Source organism: Thrips palmi, unplaced genomic scaffold, assembly GCF_012932325.1.
Source record: "Thrips palmi isolate BJ-2018 unplaced genomic scaffold, TpBJ-2018v1 HiC_scaffold_1, whole genome shotgun sequence".
Taxonomy (NCBI): Eukaryota; Metazoa; Arthropoda; class Insecta; order Thysanoptera; family Thripidae; genus Thrips; species Thrips palmi.
Window position 1 is genome coordinate 7,992,791 of NW_023144620.1, and position 19,639 is coordinate 8,012,429.

The 19,639-nt window shown below is 60.1% G+C and overlaps 1 protein-coding gene across 1 annotated transcript; it reads left to right on the top strand.

The window, feature by feature from the left end:
* LOC117654134 (MAGUK p55 subfamily member 5-like) lies at window positions 1–19,599 on the top strand. The gene is made up of 13 exons (XM_034400339.1): window positions 1–463; window positions 9,827–10,058; window positions 10,803–11,003; window positions 14,830–15,067; window positions 15,157–15,407; window positions 15,502–15,798; window positions 15,884–16,129; window positions 16,223–16,422; window positions 16,504–16,679; window positions 16,775–16,939; window positions 17,024–17,337; window positions 17,417–17,604; window positions 17,681–19,599. Exons 1-12 carry the CDS (start codon window positions 435–437, stop codon window positions 17,597–17,599), a joined length of 2,532 nt encoding a protein of 843 aa, XP_034256230.1. The 5' UTR covers window positions 1–434; the 3' UTR covers window positions 17,600–17,604; window positions 17,681–19,599.
* The last annotated feature ends 40 nt before the right edge of the window (window positions 19,600–19,639 follow it).

Here is a 19,639-nt window from a genome sequence, read left to right on the forward strand (position 1 = left end):
CCTCGCCCCGGCCGCACGCCGCACGCCACGCGAAGAGCGCCGTCGTGCCGAGTTTGCCTGTTTTCGTCCTGCGCCGGACCGACGGACCGACGGCCCGGCGTCGCCGCGGTGTTGTTGTTTGTTATTGTTGTTGTTGTGATGGTGCAGTGCAAGGCGGTGACGCACCCGCAGTGTGCCGCGAGTGTCACGGGATACGCCCCCCTGGATTACGCGTGTGTGTTGATCAGTGTGTGAGTGTGTCTGTGCTCCTATGCTGCACCAGCCCGACGAGTGCAGCGGCCTGCAGCCGCTCTTTGGTGCGCCCAGTGCGCCGCAAGGCCGTGGACTGCGGCGTGTGGACGCCAAGTCCCAGTGTGGCGGCGCCAAAGTTTGAATACGCCGGGAAAGTGTGCGTGACGAAAGGATAAACTGCATCCGGATACCCCACCTCCATCATGAGGCTCATCAAGATCTACTGGAACAGGTATATTTTCGGTTCGGCGCATCGCAGTTCATTTAGGTGTCGTGTAAGACCCTGCCCTGTATCATTCCGCAAAGCACATAGTATGCGGAAAACGGCAAGAAATGAGGAACTCGAGAATGCTTTTCGAGACGCGTCCTGGCAATGACCCTATCGATAGCGTAGGGTGGTCTAACCCTCGAGGAAGCCCCCCGGTGGCGGTGTACGGTGTATGCAGTAGGGGGTGGCCGACGCCGGGACTGGCAGGACTGCCAGGACGTGGCAGGGGGTGCCAAAGGGGCGCTAGGGGTGGCCCCCCCCTCTCCCCCCCCTCCCCAAGGCCGGCTCGGCCGTGCGCCGTGCACCCCGTGTTGTGGCTGAATGTTTACTACCACACCTGCAGCCCTGGCCGCCCTGGCGCCTTGGTCGATCAAAGTAAACACTCCAGCAAGTGCATATGAAATGACTTGTTTTTCACTGGAGGGAAAACACGCCTGAATAAATCCTCTCGAGAGTTTTATGGAAACATTTTGCGCGACGAATCGAAGACAATCAATCAAAATATTGTTGATGCGAGTACGAATGGTGTGTGCGCGCTCCGTATTTTTTCTCGGCAGTGTACCTCCAAGCCACACCCCAGGCCCAAAGCCGTCCGGGCAAGGTGGGGCGGGGAGGGGCAGGGGAGAGGTCCCGGAGCGCACAGGTTGCCATTCCTACCTGGCCAGGTATCTCTCCTATCTACAGTCCGCGCCAAGAGTTTCTCAGGACTGGCCGGCTTTGCGGTCGCGCTGCCCGGCGGAATCCCGACCCGTGCTGTCTCTCTCGCACTCACGGGGCGGTCCGTGGGGGTGCGAGAGAGACAGAGCGGCGAAGCCCTGCGGCCAGTCTTGCAACGGGTACGGACTGACAGTGGACACGCTCGCTGCTCGTCACTGTCGCGTTCCATTCGCCGCGGTGGTCCCGGGGAAGTCCGCCGGGCCGGGCCGCCGCCGGACTGTCCGCCGCTCCGCGCTCCGCGATCTGCGCTCCCCGGAACCGTCCGGCCGTTCCACAACAAACGCCGCCCGCCTCTCGTCCTAAAGTCGCCCGGAAAAGCCCCATAGCTTCCCTGTGGAGGCCGGGCTTCTGAACAGAGCGCGAACCGTCCAGGACCGAGTCCAGGACGCACCAGGACGTTCTTCGCGTCTGGCCGGCGACTTGCCTCGCCTGCGAATCGCAGACTTTTGGCCACGCTGCCACGTCCTTGCCAGGACACTGCCAGGACATGGCCGGCCGTGTATCAGTCCAGTCGGCGGAGTCCCCGGCGCAGTCCCCTTGTTGTGTGTAAGCCGGGAAGGTGCTCCTCGGAGTCATTCGGCCGTGCCGTCGTGCCGTCACGTCAGCCGGGGTCCTGGCTGGCAGGTCCCGCCCCCGCACCCATCCACCCGCCCCCTCCCCCGCCCCCTCTCCTTCCCGCTAATGCCCCGCCTCCAGTATTCCGGCAGCTCCGTCATGTGTGTGTGTGTGTGTGTGGGGGGGGGGGATGCTGTCGGGTCGAAGGCATCAAGTCGAAGCAAGTCTCAGGTTTTCTCTGGTCTTATTGTTCCCTTTTCTTTACGCGCCCCGCGGTCGGCCGTCGTTATACGCAGTCATGCGCAGTCCCATTCCCTTTATTCGCACGACGGCGCGTCGGGGGACGAAGTGCCTTCACCGCCAGCCCTTCACCGCGCGCGGAGCCACCGCCGTTCACCTGTGCTAATGAGTGCGTCTTTTGGCCAGCACAGGTGCGTCCGTGTCGTGGGTGCGCTGCTCGCGCTGTGCGTGCGCGTGCGTAAGAAGATGCGGGGTCGCTCGGTCACGGATGGCTCCACACCCCTGCTAGCCTTGCCGGGCCGCAGCAGGGAGGGTGGGGTGTGAATGGACGTCATGAAGGTGCCCGGCGGGGCGGCGGGGCGGGGGCGGCAGCGCGGCAGGTGTACGACGGGGCCGGTCCGTAAGCCCCAAACAAAACGACGGCCGACCCCGGCCGAACCGCGCTCCGTTTCTGTCGCCCCCGCGCGCGGCCCGTCAGCCTGCGAGGGCGCGAGAGAGACGGAGCGACAAAGCACCGGCAGGTGTGGCGAGGCCAGCGAGGCACGCCGAGGCCCCGCGGGGCTGCCGCTTGATAAGGGTGCGCTGCAGGCCGAATCCGAGGGGCCGTTTCGTCGCTGTCTGTCTCTGTCGCACTCGTCCGGCGTCTCGCAGGGGCGCGAGAGAGACGGAGCGACTGTTCGGAACAGCGCGGCCGAGTGGCTGTGCTTCGCTGTGCCACGCTGTGCTGGCATTGACGCGGCGGATGGCATTGTCGGTCCCGTTTCCCACACCGTCGTCTCCCTTTTGAAGGGCTTTTCGGCGTCGGTCGCTCGGCTGCAGTGGAAAGGAGCGGGGCCTTCTTGGTGTGCAAACGGCGCGGCGCTGCCTGGCTGCGTTACACCACTGGGAGGGTGTTGTTCGTGTCGAGGAGGGTGCCGTCGGCCGTTGCACCTGAAGGCCTCAAAGGAGTTCGGTCCGCGTCCCCGCGTTGTGGTGCCGACCTGCAGGCTTTCGAGAGTCGTTTTCGTCACTCTCTCGCTCCTACACGGCACGCCCCATGGGTGTGAGAGAAACAGAGCGACGAAAGCGACTCTGGGTGGTAGTCTGCTATGGCGGCGGTGAGAACGTCTGACTGCAGGCTTGCCAGGAAGCCTGGAAGCTGGCCTGCTCCTGGATACGGTGTTATATTCCAGGTAATACTCCTGGAGTCTCACGCGGCTCGGCGGCGGGCGCGGCGGGCCACCCTTCTGGTTCCCACCTCGCGCGCGTTCGGGAAAACGCAGCAACAACGCGAAGGCAGCGCAGCAATGCAACCGGCGCGGTGCAACGACCTGCCTGCAGGCCAAAGGGACTGCGGGGCCAAAATTGAGACGTGTGACGTCACTGCCTCGCGGCGTGCGATTCCGTTTGGACGCGGATTGTGAATGGGCTGGCGGCAGCGCGGCACCAGCCAGCGCTATGAGAGACTCTCATGAATGAAAAAGCCGGCGGCCAGCAGCACACCGGAAGCGGCGCCGGCGTCCGGCCGAGTGATCCAGCGCCGGCAACGGTACGCCGGCCGGTACGCCTCGCGGTACGCCCCGCGATGGTACGCCCCGCGATGGTACGCCCCGCGCGCCACACTGGTGGCTACGCGGAATGTGACACGCCCCCATTGTTGTGTGTCCTGGCCGTCCCGGCACGCCGGCACACCGTTCCGCCGATGGCTGCCGATGGCCTCCTCCAAGCTCGCCGAACCTGGCCGAACCGAACGGCAGTTGGTTGTTGCGGCCGAACAAGTGCCCCGCGCTGCAGAACGCTGCGCCGAACAGCATCGTGGGGGGTTGGGGTTTATTTGCCGTGAAACGTCCAGGGAGTCGAACGTCATTTCTGAATTTCTGCTGCTTCTCGCGGAGGCGTTGCCGGCGGCGTTTCGCAAGGCGCCTCAAAGACTACGGCCTCGCGGTCGATCGTTCGATCGGTGTCGCCCGACCGAAAGGACCGAAAGCCGCCTCCTTCGGCCCGGCGGCGGCCTGGCGGTGGCGGTGCGTCGCCCAGGCGAGCAGCCGACTCGAATTCCAGATTCCAGGCCGAGCCGAGCTGAGCCGCGTTCAACCCTTCCAGGCTGCCGGGCCTGGCCGGGCCGAGCGCGTTGTGAACGTGACTGGCCGTGTTTCCGTGACTCCCACCGTCGCTAACGCGATTAGAGCGCCGGCCAGCGTTTCGTCGTCCTGTCTCACTCGCACCCGCAGGGCACGCCGGGACCGGCCGGGACGCCCCGCGAGTGCGACAGAGACAGCGGCAAGGGCCCGGCGCGCCGCCGCACCGCCAGGCCACCGCCACGCAGGCCGAATTCCTCCCCGGATTACCTTCTCATGTCGCCGGCTTTTATCAGTGCAGGCACGCAGCGCGCGGGCTCGGTGCAGCGTTTGCACTTTTGGCTCGGCCTGTCCCCGCTGTAAATCTGGCCCTGCTTAGTGCCAAGGGGTGGGGGTGGCGCTCACCTGCGCCGCCCTGCAGTCCTGCGCCTCGGCCGCTTTTGTGCCTTTGTTGCACTTTGCACTAACGCTCAAAGCTGCAGTGTACCTCCTCGGGGTTGTTGTCGCGTTGTTTATGGCGCTGTCTCAAGGGAGCAAACAACAACGCAAAAAAATCGCACATAAACTTGAGGCGTAAAAAACCACGCTCAAAATTGGCGCTTGGAAAAATGATCTTTGGCGCCCACAGTGTCGCTCACAGTGCGAGGACCGCGAGGTCTGCGACGCGCGTGCTGGCGGCGGGGCGGCGGTTGCGTGGGAACGCGGCGTGGCGCGGCGTGGCCCCACAATGGCGCCGAAACGCTGATGGATGTCTTGAGTGGCACGGGTGACGTCCCCCCACCCCTCACTGGAAAACACACTGGAGGAAGAAATTGAGCCGTCCTCGTCCTGCGAGTAGAGTCTCGGCGAGGGACAGGCAAGGCAGACGGCCGGCAAAAAAGCCGAGTCGTGTAAGCGTATCGCTTCGCTTCCCGCGCGATGTCGCGACTCGGACCGAGTAATGCGTTCATCACACTGGCGGCGGACTGGTTTTTTTTTGTGGGCAGTGTAATGAGAATGCGATCTGTCGGCCGACTCGCGGTGGGGCTGCCTGGAAGCGAGTCGCTGGAAGCCTGGAAGCGTGTGCATGTCTGCGTGCGTGTTTTTCTTGGTTTTTTGTTGTTGCTGTATTTTTTTCCGCTTCGCGCGCTGATGACCTTGTCCGTCCCTGACCTGCCACCTGGAGCGCGAACAGCCGTCGTCGCCGCGACTAGCCCCACCCCCTTCTCCCCCCACCCCCACCCCCGATTTCCAGTGTCGCGCCGTCAATGCCTGGCCGGCCCAGCCGACGTGTGAACCGTCACCGGGCTGGGCTGGCGACGACGATGATTTGCAACGCGAATACCGACCGCATTGTGCTTGTCGCGGTACTTGCCCGGCCCGAGGTCCAGCCGGGGCACGCTTCACGCCTCCAAGGAATGCGTGTGCGCCCTCATTGGTGGTCATTGTCCCGCTGGCCGCGCTGCCGAATGATTGGCCAGCGCACAGCACCATTGCCGGGCCACGCGCTGCGCTTCGCGACCTCCTGCCCGCGGGACGGGACGATGGCTGGGCGTGGCCCACGCGGAGTGGAGAGTGTACTGTACCTACACCACTGGGAGCTGGGACTGTACCACACCTCTCCAACTCTCTGCTCGGTCGCTGCAGTCCGGTATAGTGGTACTACCCGGCTTTGCTTGCCCAAACCGACACGCTTCACTGCGTTTGCGTTCAGTCGCCAAGATGATTCATGTGTGTTTTCCTACTCTCCGTGGGCTGTGTGTGTGTGTGGGGGAGGGGGGGGGGCGACCTCCCTTCGAGGATGTGCAGCGTCTTTTTTGGCCCGAGTTGGGCAACTTTGTGTACGCCGCACGTACCTCTCTCCGACACAGGTGAAGGGCGACGCGAAGGACTCTTGGTGAGGTGTTTTTCCGGAGCTGGCAGTGCCCTGGCAGTGCCCTGGCAGTGCCGTGGCAGTGCTGGCACTCTCCGTTATTACAGCCCTTGGCCCTGGCCGCCCTATCCGGGCCCTTCCCTGTCACTCGGCGGCGAAGCGGTTTCACTGCGCGCCGCGATTAAGTTTTCATATGCTTGTCTTGAGGCGCCGTGCCGTGTTGTGCTGCGCGTGGTCCTACACTGGCGTAGCAGCCACGCCACCCCGCCGCCCACCTCGGCCAGTTTCTCCCACAGGACGGCGTGACAGCGGGGAGACGCTCCTTCGCCTTGGCCACGCGCTGCGCGCTGCGTTCTCCAGGATTCCCTTATTGGACGCGAGGCGAGGGGCTTTCTACTCGTCGTCCTGCTCCCATCGTGGCCTCGCCTTCGTGTGGCCGCGTCCCTTCGGGGGTTCGTGCCGTACACGGTGTAACCTACAGCGCTACACCGTAGCACTTCCCACAACTCGGATCTCTGACCGACCAGTCATCCTTGAACCCTCATCTCGTATCCCCCCGTCCGACCCCTTGCATAGCACTGGACTCCTGACCTCTCGACCCGACTCTCCCCTTCCTCCCGACCCTTTGCACCTCCGACCCCACAGTGGGCCCGAAGACCGGTGGAGGCGGTCCAAATCCCGGACGCGTTTTGGGCTCCAGAGTCGCTAAATGGGGCTGGAACCGAACGTGTGACCCCTCCAATGGATTGCTCTCCAGCTCGAAAGGCGTCTATAGAGTTTCGGCTGCCTCCACCGGTCTTTTGGCAAATCCACTGTGCGCTGCGTCCCCGCGATGCAACCGCGATGCTGGCGCGCTGGCGCCGTAATCAGCGCTGCCACGCCACTGCGTAATTGGCGCGCCATGACGCGTGACACGGGACAGGGGTCCCGGGGGCAGTGCCGTGCCGTGGGGGGTCCCGGGGGACGCGGTGCCGGTGACGCGGTGGCGGCGTCGCGGCCCGATGAGTCGAAACACACACGCCCCCCGCCCGCTCCAAGAGAGGAAGCGCGATCGTTGTTGGGACACCGCGGGACTCGTCAGCGTCGCAGCATTCCCCGCGGGGCCCCGCCCACCTCGCTCTGTCTCTCTCGCACCCCTGCGGGACCCCCGGCAGTGCGGAGGCAGCCATCTCCAGACTGAATCCGCGAGCAGCGCGAGGACTTGGACTCGTCCGCGGCCCTTTTTGGCGTCGTGGCAGTGTCGCGGCAGCGTCGGCATGCTGGCGGTTCGGCGACGCTCGGCGACGGGCGAGTCCATGAGTCACAGGTGTGCCGGCCTGGCCAGGCCGCGGCGTGCCGGCCTGGCCAGGCCGCGGCGTGCCGGACCGGGCACGGCATGTCACCACACTGGCGTGCCGCCGCGTGCCGCGCAGTCTGTTTGGCGCGGAAATGTTTGGCGAACCTGTTACGTCGAGAAGGAAAACAAGACCGTGCGGCACTGCGGCCGCGCAAGGCGGCGCACAAGGCCCGGCCTGCGTATAGTACACCTCGGCGGCGGCAGGAGCGCTGCCGTCGGGCCGTCGGCCGCGCCTTTCGCCGCCACGCCGCGGAAAGTGAAAGCTGTTAACGCCCCTCACATTTTAACCCGTCAAACCGCTCGTTAGTCTATGCCGCACACACGGCCACGCGCGCACACACACACGCTGCAGGCGCACTGTAGAGTGGCGAATCTGCTGTACCAGTGTAGCGGAATGGACGCGCTTCGTTTCCGTCGGTTTTGTTTCGCACTTCCTTTTTGGTTGAAGGCGGAGGCGAAGTGGGCGTCTTGGTCGCTCACTTGGTTCACTTGCAGGGCTGCTCGCGGGGCTGCGTTGCGTGGCGGCGTGCGTTGGTCATACGGCAGGGCAGGTGGACGAGCGAGCGTCCTGTGTGGGGGGCTTTGGCGTGCGGGGTGGCCGGCCTATCGATCAGGGCCTCCGTCACGTGCGTGTGCCTCACGCGCCTCACGCGCGCGGCCGTGCCAGCGCCGGCAGGCCGGCCGGGCGGCGTGGATTTGTTAAAGCAGGATGAGCCCCGAAATTGTTGCGTCATGAAAGGAAGAAAAGGAAACCCGGCGAGGAATGTCTTTCTTTTTTCGCTTTGCTGCCCCATTGCGTGTGTTGTCGCTGCGAAGACAATGCAGTGCAGGGCTTGGCCGTGCTTGGCCGAGGGCCCAGGGGCGGGCCCAGGGGCCGTGTGCTTCCCCAGGGGGGCGGACCAGGACCAGGAAGGCCCCGCCGTCCGCTCTGTCCCGCACCGCCCCCTCAAATATTTAACGAGAACGCGCTCGCTTTACCGTATTTTTCTTCTCTCTCCCCGGCTCGCTGGCTGGCGTGGTCGGCTCGGGGTGGCCGAGGCAGCGCCGGCCAGGCCCTCGCTCGGCCAGGCTGGCCAGGCCAGTGGCGGAGTGGCGGGGCAGTGCTCTCAAAGGAAAGGGTTGGCGTTTTATTCCGTGTCGTTTGGCGCTACTGTTGCCGCCGTGGCCGTGTCTTTGGCCCCGGGGTGTCCTTTGGTCCGCTCCGTCTCGCTCAGTTCTATGCAGACTGAGAGTCGTTTTCGTCGCCCTGTCTCCCTCGCACCTGGAGGGGGCGCCCCGTGAGTGCGAGGGAGGGTAGCACAGCGAATCGGTCTGCTGGGCGGGCCGCGGGCCGCTGGAAGCCACCTCCCTCCTGCGTCCTGGCCGCCCTGCCGTCCTGGGAAAGCAGGTGCACGCCGGCGGGCTGCTTGCTGGACCAGCTGGACTTCCCTGCAGCGCCAATTCGCAGTTCACAATCATATTTATTCTCTTGCCTTTTTTTTCGGCGGCTGGGAATGGCTTCTCGGTCGCCGGCAGCGCCGCCGGGCCGCCAGCTTTCGCGAGCGAGGAGCCTGGAGGGGAAAGCACCGCGTGGCGGGCGTTGTTGTAGCACTTGTCGGGGTGCCGCAGGGAGCGTCGCCCGCGCCGCCAGGGCCTGCAGGGCCGCTAGGGAGCGGGTGCGTCCAGCCAGGTCTAGCGCGGATGCCAAGGTGGTGGGTAAACCGCCGACGGTGTAGGCAACCTGCTTTCCCGGCGCGCGCCACGAGTCCTGCTGACCCTCACTTTTTGGGGCGGTCATGGCGGGGGAGGAGGGAGGGAGGGGGAGGGGAGGGCCCGCGGCAACTCGCGACACTTGAGTTACCGTCCAATTAGCCAGTGGCGGCAAGGCGGGGCGGGGCGGGGCGGGGCGGGGCGGGCGGGGCGGGGCGGGGCAAGTATGCAGCTGTTGCTGCTGCGCTGCGCTTCTTGCTTCTTGTGACAGTTTAGTGGGTGGGTCGCGGCGTGGTGGCGCGGCGTGGCGCCCAGTGTCGCGGAGCAGGCGGCACGCCGCGGGTCCCCCTTTTTTCCCCGGCCGCCCCGCCGTGCTCGTCCTGCATTCCGCGCGCCGTTTGAATGTTTGGCCAAGGGGGTGGGTGGTGCTGTGTACGGCGTGCAGCCCCCCTCTTCCCCCTCCTAGGTGGCGCGGGCAGCGCACGGCTCGGACCAATCTGCGAAAAGTAATTACTGTGCCAGTCGAATCCGTTGGCAATACTTACGCCGTGCCCGTGTGTGTGAGGGAGGGTGCGAGCGCTGGCGTATGTGTGCGTGGCGCCGGACCGGACGAGGCTCCCTGCTGTATGCTGTAATATCCTCTCCGTTCATGTCATTTTCGGCAGCAATATTGCTTTCCCCGCCTCGCGCCTGCGGCGAGGCTCGGCCGCTTGGCCGCTCGGCCCGCGAGGTGAATGCGCACACCCCTCCGTTGGCGGCCTAATCACCCTGCGAATGATGAATATCCAGGCGCGTTTTCGGCGACGCGTTTTGGCGGCGGTCGCTGTGTGTCGCGGTGCTCCTGACACGGTTTCCTGACTCTGTTCCTCTTCCTGTTGCAGGCCGCGCCGCAGCATCGTGGGCAGCGTGTCCGGCTCCAAGGCGGCCGAGGCGGACCTGGGCCTGAGGATGCTGGCCGGCGACGCCATCCCGCTGACGCGCGACTACCGCGCCGAGCCTCTGCAGCCGCTGCAGCCCCTGCAGCCCCTGCACCGCGAGATGGCGGTGGACGTCCCGGACTCGTTCATCGCGCGCTCCAAGACGCCGCCGCGGTACCCGCCGCCCAGGCCCGTGGTAAGTGAACCTAAGTGCAGTGCAAGTGGAAGGGGCGGCGCGACGGGGGCGACACTGGGGCGCGATTTGGTTCGGTCGGCCGAGAACGGAGCGCCTTCCGCATTCCGCCGGCCGGCGGGGCGCGGAGCGGGGCTGGAGGGGAGGGGCGTGCATCGCCGCCGTGGCCGCCGTGGCGCTGGAGGGGAAGGGCCGAGGGAAGGGCTGCAGAGAAGTGCAGCGTGGCGGTGTTGGTTGGCGGGGCGGTCTGCTGACACGGCGACAAGGCGAACTGCGTGCTGGCCGTGCTGGCGGTGCCGGTGGCCGCGGCCCTCGCCGATGTCGGAGGCCGGAGGCCGCGGCAGTCATCGTGCGTGGCCCTGCGCGCTGTGGAGTGCCATGCGGTGCCATGCCTCCGTCGGCCACCTCGCCCGCACCCGTGCCGCCCCCCGTGCCAGCCAGGGCCACTGCCGCCGCCACCGCCGCCCCTTCGCGGGCCCCCAGAGCGCCCAGGGCCCCGACCAGCAGGGCCCCCGCGCCCCCGCCGAAATCGAGGACTGGGCCAACCGCGTCCCCCGATCCTAAACCCCCCCGGGCCCCCCGACAGGGACAGGCGCGGTCGGGGCTGTTCCAGCGCGCTCCGGCCGCGTCTTCTGCCGCGATGCATCGCCAAGTGAGTGCGGGGCCGTTTCCGCCGAGCACCGCGTCGTCCGCCGAGCACCTCGCCGAACGCCCTGCCCCTCCTCATGGACTGTCTGACTGTTGCAGGGCACGCAGGGCTCGCAGGGAGTCAACGGGGCGGCGGTGAAGCCGGTGCCCCCGCCGCGGGCACACCTTCGAATCGAGGAGGACGGGCGGCTGGTGAACCGAGCGCCGGCGCCGCAGCTCCCCGCTCGGCCGCCGGACAACAACAACGACCCCGACAAGGAGCCCACCAAGGAGCAGCTCACCTCGATCCGGAAGTACCAGGTACGCGGCTACGCGGCCACCCTGTCTCTACATCGCGCCCTGCGCGCCCTGGCGCCGGCCTCGAACGGGTCAGCTGCACCCAGCCAAGGTCGGCGTGCCCGTCGTCGCGGGGAAGACGGAAGACACGCGCCGCGCCACGGCGAGTGCGGTGCGGTGCGCGGTGCGAGCCGAGTCCGGTAGGACGTATGACGGGTAGGGCCGGTAGGGCGTTAGCGCGCATGCGTGGGGCCTGCGCCGCTGGGCTCACAAGGCCCCGGCCCCGGCCGCACGCGACGCCCACCGCGACGCCCCCCTCCCCCTCCCCCAGCCATTGCAGGTCCTGGACCACCCCGCGAACCTCGGCCGGTGCCACCACTCCTTGCTGCGCCCCGCCCGCCCCGCGCCGCGCCCCACCCCACCCCGCGACTCGCTTTGGAAGTTCTCTGGTCGGATTACCCACGTCCGCACATTGTCGCAGCCACCCCACCCCTTTCTCGAAACTGCGGCGAGTTTGCTCGGCTGGCTGCTATACTTGACTTTGTGTATGTGCTGCCATAGGTTGCCTGGGCGGCCATAGGCTTGTCGCAGGCCGGGGCCGCTCGCTCGGGGGAATGGAACTATGCAACCGCGGAAGGGACGAAGGGAATCTGCACCGAGTTTGAAACTCGCCACGCCGAGATTCCATAGGCCATGAATATCGTCAGTGGTGCAACGCGTGTTCGGGACCCGTTTTCGTCGCTCCAATGGCGCGATAGCACAGGCATGGCACGCAATGCCTGACCTGAGATGTTCGGGTTCACAGTGCAGCCAGACTGCCAGCCACTGCAGTGGGAATGGCGGGGTGCGCTTTTAGCTTGGGCGGCGGGCCTAACCTCGGGCAGCAAAGTGCCACAGTTATCCTCGTGTGTGTGGCTGCGGTCGTGTACGTGTGAGGCCGTGAGGCTGTGTGAGTGGCGGTGGCGTGCGAACTGGCCGGGGGAAAAGTAGTGGCGGGGTGGCGCGGTCTACTCCGTCATGACTTGACACGCCCCCTCCGAGGCTGGGGCTGGGCCCTCGGCGGGGCCCCTCCCGCCCCCTCCTTGCCCTGCTACCCCCCTGGGGGCCGCCGGGGCCGCCCAACCGGCCCGGCCCGACACGACTGCCTGCCGCCGCTGTCGACCAAGAAGAAAGGCAAATTACACGACAGCGGGGCAAGCAGGGCGTGTTGCTGCACACGAGACAACCTGCATCTTTATGCATTCTGTTTGTGGGGTCCGCGTGCACGGCAGGGCAGACAAGGCGAGGCGTGGCGCGGCGTGGCGTGGCGTCAGGGTCGGGGTGACTTGGCGTCTGGACAACGTCTTGCCAGCCCAGCGCTGTATGTACTCTGCCCTGAAATTTGAGACGGCGCTCTCCTCGACGGCACCATGCTCCCCATTTTTAAGATTTTTATTTTTGACTCGTTTTTTATCTACGGCGTCGGTCGGTGTATGCCGGCGCGCTGGCGCGCTTGTGTGCGCTTTGCTTTCCCTTTCATCCGGCGCTCGAAGCTCCAACCTTTCTTCGTCGATAAGGGACGCGATCCCTGATTGTTTACCTTGCGTCCTTGCGATACAGGCGCGGCGCGGCGGCGCGGGCCACAGAGCCACCTTGCGCCCCACCGTGCCCAGGGCCACCGTGCCCAGGCCGGGGCGACGGCGGCGGCCTTTCCAAAACGAAAAGCGATCGACCGGCCGAGAAGCCGCTCGGCGATAACCATAGACTGTGTGTGTGAGTGAGGTGTGTCAGCATTGCTTGCCCGGACAAACACCAAACAATGCGCGCGGCTTCGGCTGTGCTTCGGCACCGACCCGACTGCCGGCGTGCCGTGGCGTGCCGGGGTTTGATCGGAATGCCTTGCCTGGCCTTGCCGACTGTTTCGAAAAAGAAACGCGCGATCCGACATCCGACCCCGCGTCTTTCTTTTTTTCGCCGAGCTTGAGGCTCGAACCGTCGTCGTCCTCGATTGCGCTCTTCTTGTCGTCGTCCCGGTGGGGCGTCAGGTGCCTGGCTGGGAGGGGCGTGGCGGGGCGGGGCGTGGCAGGGCGTCGCGGGACCCGCATGAGTCACGGCGAGGCCGCGGCCGCGGCGGGGCGCTGATAAGATAGTCTTCGGAGTGTGTTGGCACCGCGAGGCGAGAGCCGCGACGCGCTGCTCAGGTGCGAGGCCCGCAGCGCGGCCGGCGTGGCGCGGCGGGTCGGATAGTGTAGCGGTAGCGGCCTAGTGGGCCGCGCGATGGAATGGCGAGCACCTCGACGGGCACCCGCCGCGCCCACCGGGACGGCCACCGGGACGGCGAGGGCGGCGACGACGGCGGCGGCGGCCTGCTCGGCGCCACCAGCGCGGCCGCCTCGGCGGCCTGGTTGTCCTGCACGGCGTGCTTGGTGGCGGCGTGGCAGCGCGTCGTGCTCGGCGCAGTGTGCCTGCACTCGTGTCCCGGCGTCGACCGGCATGTGGTACGTTGTTCGGGAGCTGGGAGGGGCGTTCGCGAGGCCGAGGCCGGCGGAGGCGCGAGATGCCCCACCGTGTTGCCAATTAGAACCACTCTGGCACTCCGGCGAAGAGGCCGGCCAGTCCGCGGGGCCACGGGCGGCCAGACTTGAAAGAGGAAGTGCGCCCTGAAGGCCCTGACGGCGCTGATTTGCCTGAGCTCCTTTTATATTCGCCCCGCGGTCCGATTGGAAGCTGATGAATGGATTGGGGGAAGGGGGCGGCCGGGGGCGGCCGGGGGCGGCCGGGGGCGGCGCTGTGCTGCAGGCCTCACTGCGCCTTATCCACCGCGGACGAGCCAAAGTCGTGGACGAGACGAGGGGAGGTTTCTCTCGGATTTCGCTGGCTTGCTTGGGAAAGATGCTTGCGCTCATTTGGCAACACTGCGCCCGTTCGCGGTGGCGCCTTGGCCGCGGGCTAAGCCATCACAGTGGCGTGTCGCGTCGCGTTCCGCGCTCGCCGCCTCGTGGACTCGCGGGGACGGGACGACGACGCGATGCTCGGATGGATGGCGGTCGCACCGAGCCGGCCGCCGTCTGCCAGCAGTCACCGAGAGCGCGCCGCCGCCCAGCCGGCACGGCGACGGCGAGCAGGTGCATGAGGCGGAACTGGAACTGGGGCGGGGTGGCTGGGGCTGGGGGCGCTGCGGTTTGGCCAGCAGCACAGCTCGGCCTGGCAGCCTGACAGCGGCGCGGCTCGGCTCTGTTTGGCGCATGCAAAATGCCCCGGATTCGGACCGGATCCGCCTGGCTGGCCTTATGGACTGCGCTTGCTGCGCTTGGCGCTTCGCCTTGCTTCGCCTTTCCCGGCCCCCCGGATTGGCCATTGTTGTGCGGCCGGCCGCGGCCCCGCGAGAAACGGAGCCCGCCGCGACACCAAGGAGGCCATGAGGCTGACGAGAGCCGCCGGTGTCGGCGGTGTTGGGCCGCCGCTGGGAAAATGATTACAGCCAGGCGGGGCCCGCCGTCGCGTCGGCGTCCCTTTGGCCCTTTCGCGCCGCGCCTCGCTCGACTTCCCTCGCGGGGGGATCCAGGCCCTTGCCCTTTCGGGTATTTAACCGCCGGTATTTAACCCTCGGCTACCTCAGGCAGCGCCACTCTTTTGCCGGCCCTTTGGCACCGCATCAATGATCCTCGCGTTGCCGAAAGCCAAAAGAGTCCCTGATGTTCAATAAGGTTGCCGGACGAGCCTTGAAGTGCCCTGGAGGCGTCACAGCGAGCCCCGAAGTGTCCCCTGCATGAAGTACACACTGCTTAGTGCCGGGTCGGCGAGGTGGCCGACCTCGGCTCGGCGGACTTCCCTGACTGCCCAGCTGACCGTGCTCGTCTTGGTGTTGCAGGAGCAGCTCCGGCAGCGCAAGGCGGAGGAGGAGCGGCAGGCCGCGCAGACGGAGTTCCTGAACCGGTCGCTGCGCGGGTCGCGCAAGCTGCAGGCCCTCCAGGAGCCGCAGCCGCCGGCCGCGCTGCCGGACAAGCGGGCGGGCGTCGTCAACGACGGCTACTCGTCGGCGGACGACGCGGACCTGGAGCCCGAGCTTCCCGTGGATGACCCCGCCGTCGTCCTCCACAGGATCATCGGTACGTTTGACTCAGGAAACCATTCGTTTTTCGGGTCCTTGCCGTCGTTGCTTTGCTCTGGTTGTAATCCCTCTTGGTGTGCTCGGCAGGTTACGGCGAGCTGGTTGCCTCGATTCAGCGGCTACAGCTCCAACTGAAAAAGACTGGCAATAGCACCATATCAGGCGGCGGGTACTCTGCCCTCGAAGGGCAGGTAGCGGCTGTGCAGACCTTGCTGCTCAGCCCCGCGTTCGGACGGGCGCTCGCAGTGCACAACAAAGTGCAAGAAGTGTCTGCCCAGCTGCATACGCAGCCTGATTCTCAACCCGTATCGTCGCACGCACAAGGCCTTCTCAGAGACGTAAGCAAATTTAATATACTCATTTATCAATTATATCTGCTCTGCACTTAATTTTTTATGAATTTAAAAAATGGTTTGTTTTGTTTTATTTCAGTGCTTGGATGTGATACAACCGTGTACACTTCCGGAAGCGACCGAGCTGGCTGAACTTTTGACAAGATATGATATTGAAGGCCTACTTCTGGCTCACGATACACTCGCATCACATGATATCGCTGTTGTTTCTCCGACCCTGAGTGAAGTGGAAAGAAGTCTCCCTGAGGAGCCACCTCTGTTACCACCCATCACTCCTTCCCACACTCCTGTACATACAACCCCTGCCCATGTTACAACTTCTATCAATGAAGAACACATTAAAATAATTAAAATAGAGAAGACTAATGAGCCATTGGTATGGAACTTTTAATTTCACTTGCATTCTGTGCTATTTAATTTTCAAAATATTTTTTTACATCAATTTTTGTTATGCTTTCCAGGGTGCAACAGTTCGTAATGAGGGTGATGCAGTTATGATCGGTCGTGTTGTAAGAGGCGGCGCTGCTGAAAAGACTGGCCTATTGCATCAGGGTGATGAAGTTCTAGAAGTTAATGGCGTCGCCATGAGAGGGAAGTCCGTCAATGAGGTGTGCGACATTTTAGCAGCCATGACAGGCACACTCACCTTCTTTGTTGTCCCTGCTGCGAAAGTGGCTCTCCCCCCACCACCTGTAAGAGATGCATTGGTAAGTACTCTTATACAACCGTATCAATGGTTATTAAGTCAAAATTTTTCTTTCTTAAAAAAATAAAACATGTTTGCTGTGTGTGTGTTACAGATGCATGTCAGAGCACATTTTGACTATGACCCAGAGGATGATCTATTCATTCCTTGTCGAGAGTTAGGTGTTAGTTTTCAAAAAGGTGATGTCTTACATGTAATAAGTCAGGAGGATCCAAACTGGTGGCAGGCATACAGGGAAGGGGAAGAGGACCAAACATTAGCGGGTCTCATACCTAGTAAATCATTCCAACACCAGTAAGTATGATTGTTGCCATGGCAGTTCAGTAAGAATTGTCTCAATATCTGTTATGACATGTGTCCCCCTTTTCATTGCAGACGGGAAGCTTACAAACAAGCCAGCATAGCCACAACGGATCCCAAGGAAAAGACAAAGAAAGCATCGACCTTACTCTGTGCCAAGAAGAATGCTAAAAAGAAGAGTAAAAAGAAGGGCTATGGCTCTTCTTATGTGGATGGAAACTACCCCCTATATTCCTCTAGCACCACAGATGGTAAATAGGAGGAAACTTGTTAGATGGTGTACAAGCATGCATTAAAGTTGTTTCCTTAAAATAATAATTTATTTTTCTCTTTTCTGTTTTTTTAGAGTATGAGTCTGAGGAGATTTTAACTTATGAGGAAGTAGCATTGTATTATCCTCGAGCAAACCACAAGCGACCTGTAGTTTTGATAGGCCCTCCCAACATTGGTCGACATGAGCTGCGACAGAGACTAATGGAGGATTCAGAACGATTCGCAGCAGCCATTCCACGTAAGATTTTGTTTAATATAACAAATGTTCAAGATTTCCATTCTTGACCGAGTAACTAAAAAAAATTAATTTCTGTGATTACAGATACTAGTCGTGCAAGGAAAGAGAGTGAAGTTGATGGCCAGGATTATCATTTTATCACACGCCAACAGTTTGAAGCTGATATTTTAGCTCGGAAATTTGTAGAGCATGGGGAATATGAAAGGGCTTACTATGGCACTTCCCTTGATGCTATTCGCTCTGTTGTTGCTGCGGGGAAGATATGTGTCCTTAATTTGCACCCTCAGTCTCTACGAATTTTGAGAAACTCAGACCTTAAGCCCTATGTGGTTCTTGTAGCTCCACCAGCTCTTGAAAAGTTACGTCAAAAGAAACTTAGAAATGGAGAAGCTTTCAAGGTACATCAATGTTTTTACAAATGTTTTAATGGTAATACTATTTGAAAATGTATCTTACCACCATTGTATTTCTATTTAGGAAGAGGAGCTGAAAGAAACAATAGAAAAGGCCAGAGAAATGGAGGAGAAGTATGGGCACATGCTCGATCTTGTCATTATCAACAGCGACACCGAGCGTGCATTTAGCCAACTTCTCTCAGAAATTAATAGTCTGGAGCGAGAGCCTCAGTGGGTTCCAACTGCATGGGTGAAACAACTATAATTTAGGTGAGTTTTGTTTTTAAGCTTTTGTCATGATGTCTTGAGGAAATGGACCATCTTTTACACTTTTCTGCAATTTCAGGTCTGGACAAGAATGCCAAGAGGTGTATTCAACCAATTTATCATTCCAAGCCTGCAGACTTTATTGTGCCAGCTATTTCACACCAAGACTGTACGTCGTTCTGTTTCCTTCCTAGGAACTTGTGATATGGTTGACAGAAGAAACTGTATTAACAGTGTACTGTCAACTCTCGTTATTGTTGAAAAGTTAAAGCCAAGTTTTTTAAAGACATGGACTTAAAGCAGTGGTGCCTAGCGCCTTGTTTTGTTATTTGTCTTCCTTTATAAGTGCTCTCAGTGCAGTAGCGTAGAGTGGGGTGTGCGATCCATTGTTGTGTAGTCATATAGCCATTCTCAATTGTCTTTTCAAATCATTCCATGCCTTAGTTCATGATCTTTGCCTTGACCTGGTTGCTGCAGTAATGCCTATTTCCTTTGTTTTACTATTAAAGGCATCATATGATTTGTTACAAATGCTTGTTATCTGACTTGTAGAATTTTGTTGAGAGTCAACACTTGGTGCCAAAGTCTTCCCCATTGTATGTACTCATTGTAATGACATTTCTATGAGCCTTCCGTGGACCGATGGAGTTTTGTTGTTGTTTTGGTTTTACTTTTATTTTATTATTATATTTTGTTGCCAAATCTCGCACACCCCTGACTGTAGTGTTTGGAAATCTGGATTGTTAATGTGCCTGTTCTTGGATTGTTTCAAAACAATTTTATCCTTGATATGTTATTCTGATTTTTCAATTTTATATACAGATGAAATTTTGTCATGCCTCATTTAACCATGATAAAGAAAATTTACTTTTTCCCTGTCCTTCCTGTGCATGTTATATTTGTTATTGATTTTATAAGTACGTGTTTATAATCTCAAATCCATCTCTTATTCATCTGTATATTTCATTTTGTACCTCTGACTTTCTCAGAAAAGTGAGGCTTTAGTCAGAAGCCTTTGTCTAAGTTCTGACATAATAGTTCCATTTTGAGTGCATCTGGAAAATTCTGTGTGATAGAACATAAACAAACCAATCTTGATACTTACATGAATATTATCATTTACAAGGAATCGCCAATTTATCTGGAAAATTTTGTTTCTGCTCCAAATTACTTGATTTTGCCTACCATGTGCATGCAGTGATCCTTCTATGTTTGTTCTGTAATAGCTGTCCTCTTGGACTTTCGGTTTTGTTTACCAATTTGAAGCCTTATCCTATGAGCACTTCATTATTGGACTATATTCTGTCTCTAGAGTCTAGACAAATGACTTCTGCCGTACATACTCACTACCGTTTGCCATTCAAACTTAACTTTAATTACTACGCTTACTTTTGTTATAGGATTTTAAATCTGACTTGGCAGTAGTCTTCAAAGAATGCACCCTCTTTTTGGAGGGTGCTACAATGAATCTGCCATTTTCCTCTCTAAGCAATACATCACTTTAGGTATTTGTTTTTATCAAAAAATTTCTTATATAATAATTTATATAAACATACAAAGAATTTTGGAGAGTGTACAATTAAATGTATACATAGCAAACCAGTTGTATATTTTAGGATTGTGTAAATGTATGTCCATTATTGTAATTTGCCGTATTAAATTCCTTGTTGTATAGTTCTTATTGTCATCTTAGCCTTTTAATCATGAGCAAGCTAAGATTTGTTTCATGAAAATATTTAGATAAAGTGTACAGTTATTTTTTATTATAAAGCCCCAATATATTGAATGTAAATATTACAGTATAATTTGTACAAGGGTAACTCTTTTTAACAGAAACTGCTCAAAATTACAGCGTGATTGTGTACAATGGTTGCTTTCCATATTGTGTTGCGAAAGGGATGGGCCTAGTGGCATCCATATGTAGAAAGGAGCCGCAAGCAACACAGCTGTGTAAATTTCTGTCGTGATTCTTAGTAAATGGTATGAGTGTGTAATCAATACTGTGGTGTTTTCTTTCCCTTCTTTACCCCCTCATCCA

Excerpts from the sequence above, each read along its gene's own strand:
- LOC117654134 (XM_034400339.1), top strand. The coding sequence starts at position 435 with ATGAGGCTCATCAAGATCTACTGGAACAG. Across the intron at positions 11,004-14,829 it reads CCTCGATCCGGAAGTACCAG|GAGCAGCTCCGGCAGCGCAA; the intron begins GTACGCGGCTAC and ends TTGGTGTTGCAG. Across the intron at positions 15,408-15,501 it reads CACAAGGCCTTCTCAGAGAC|TGCTTGGATGTGATACAACC; the intron begins GTAAGCAAATTT and ends GTTTTATTTCAG.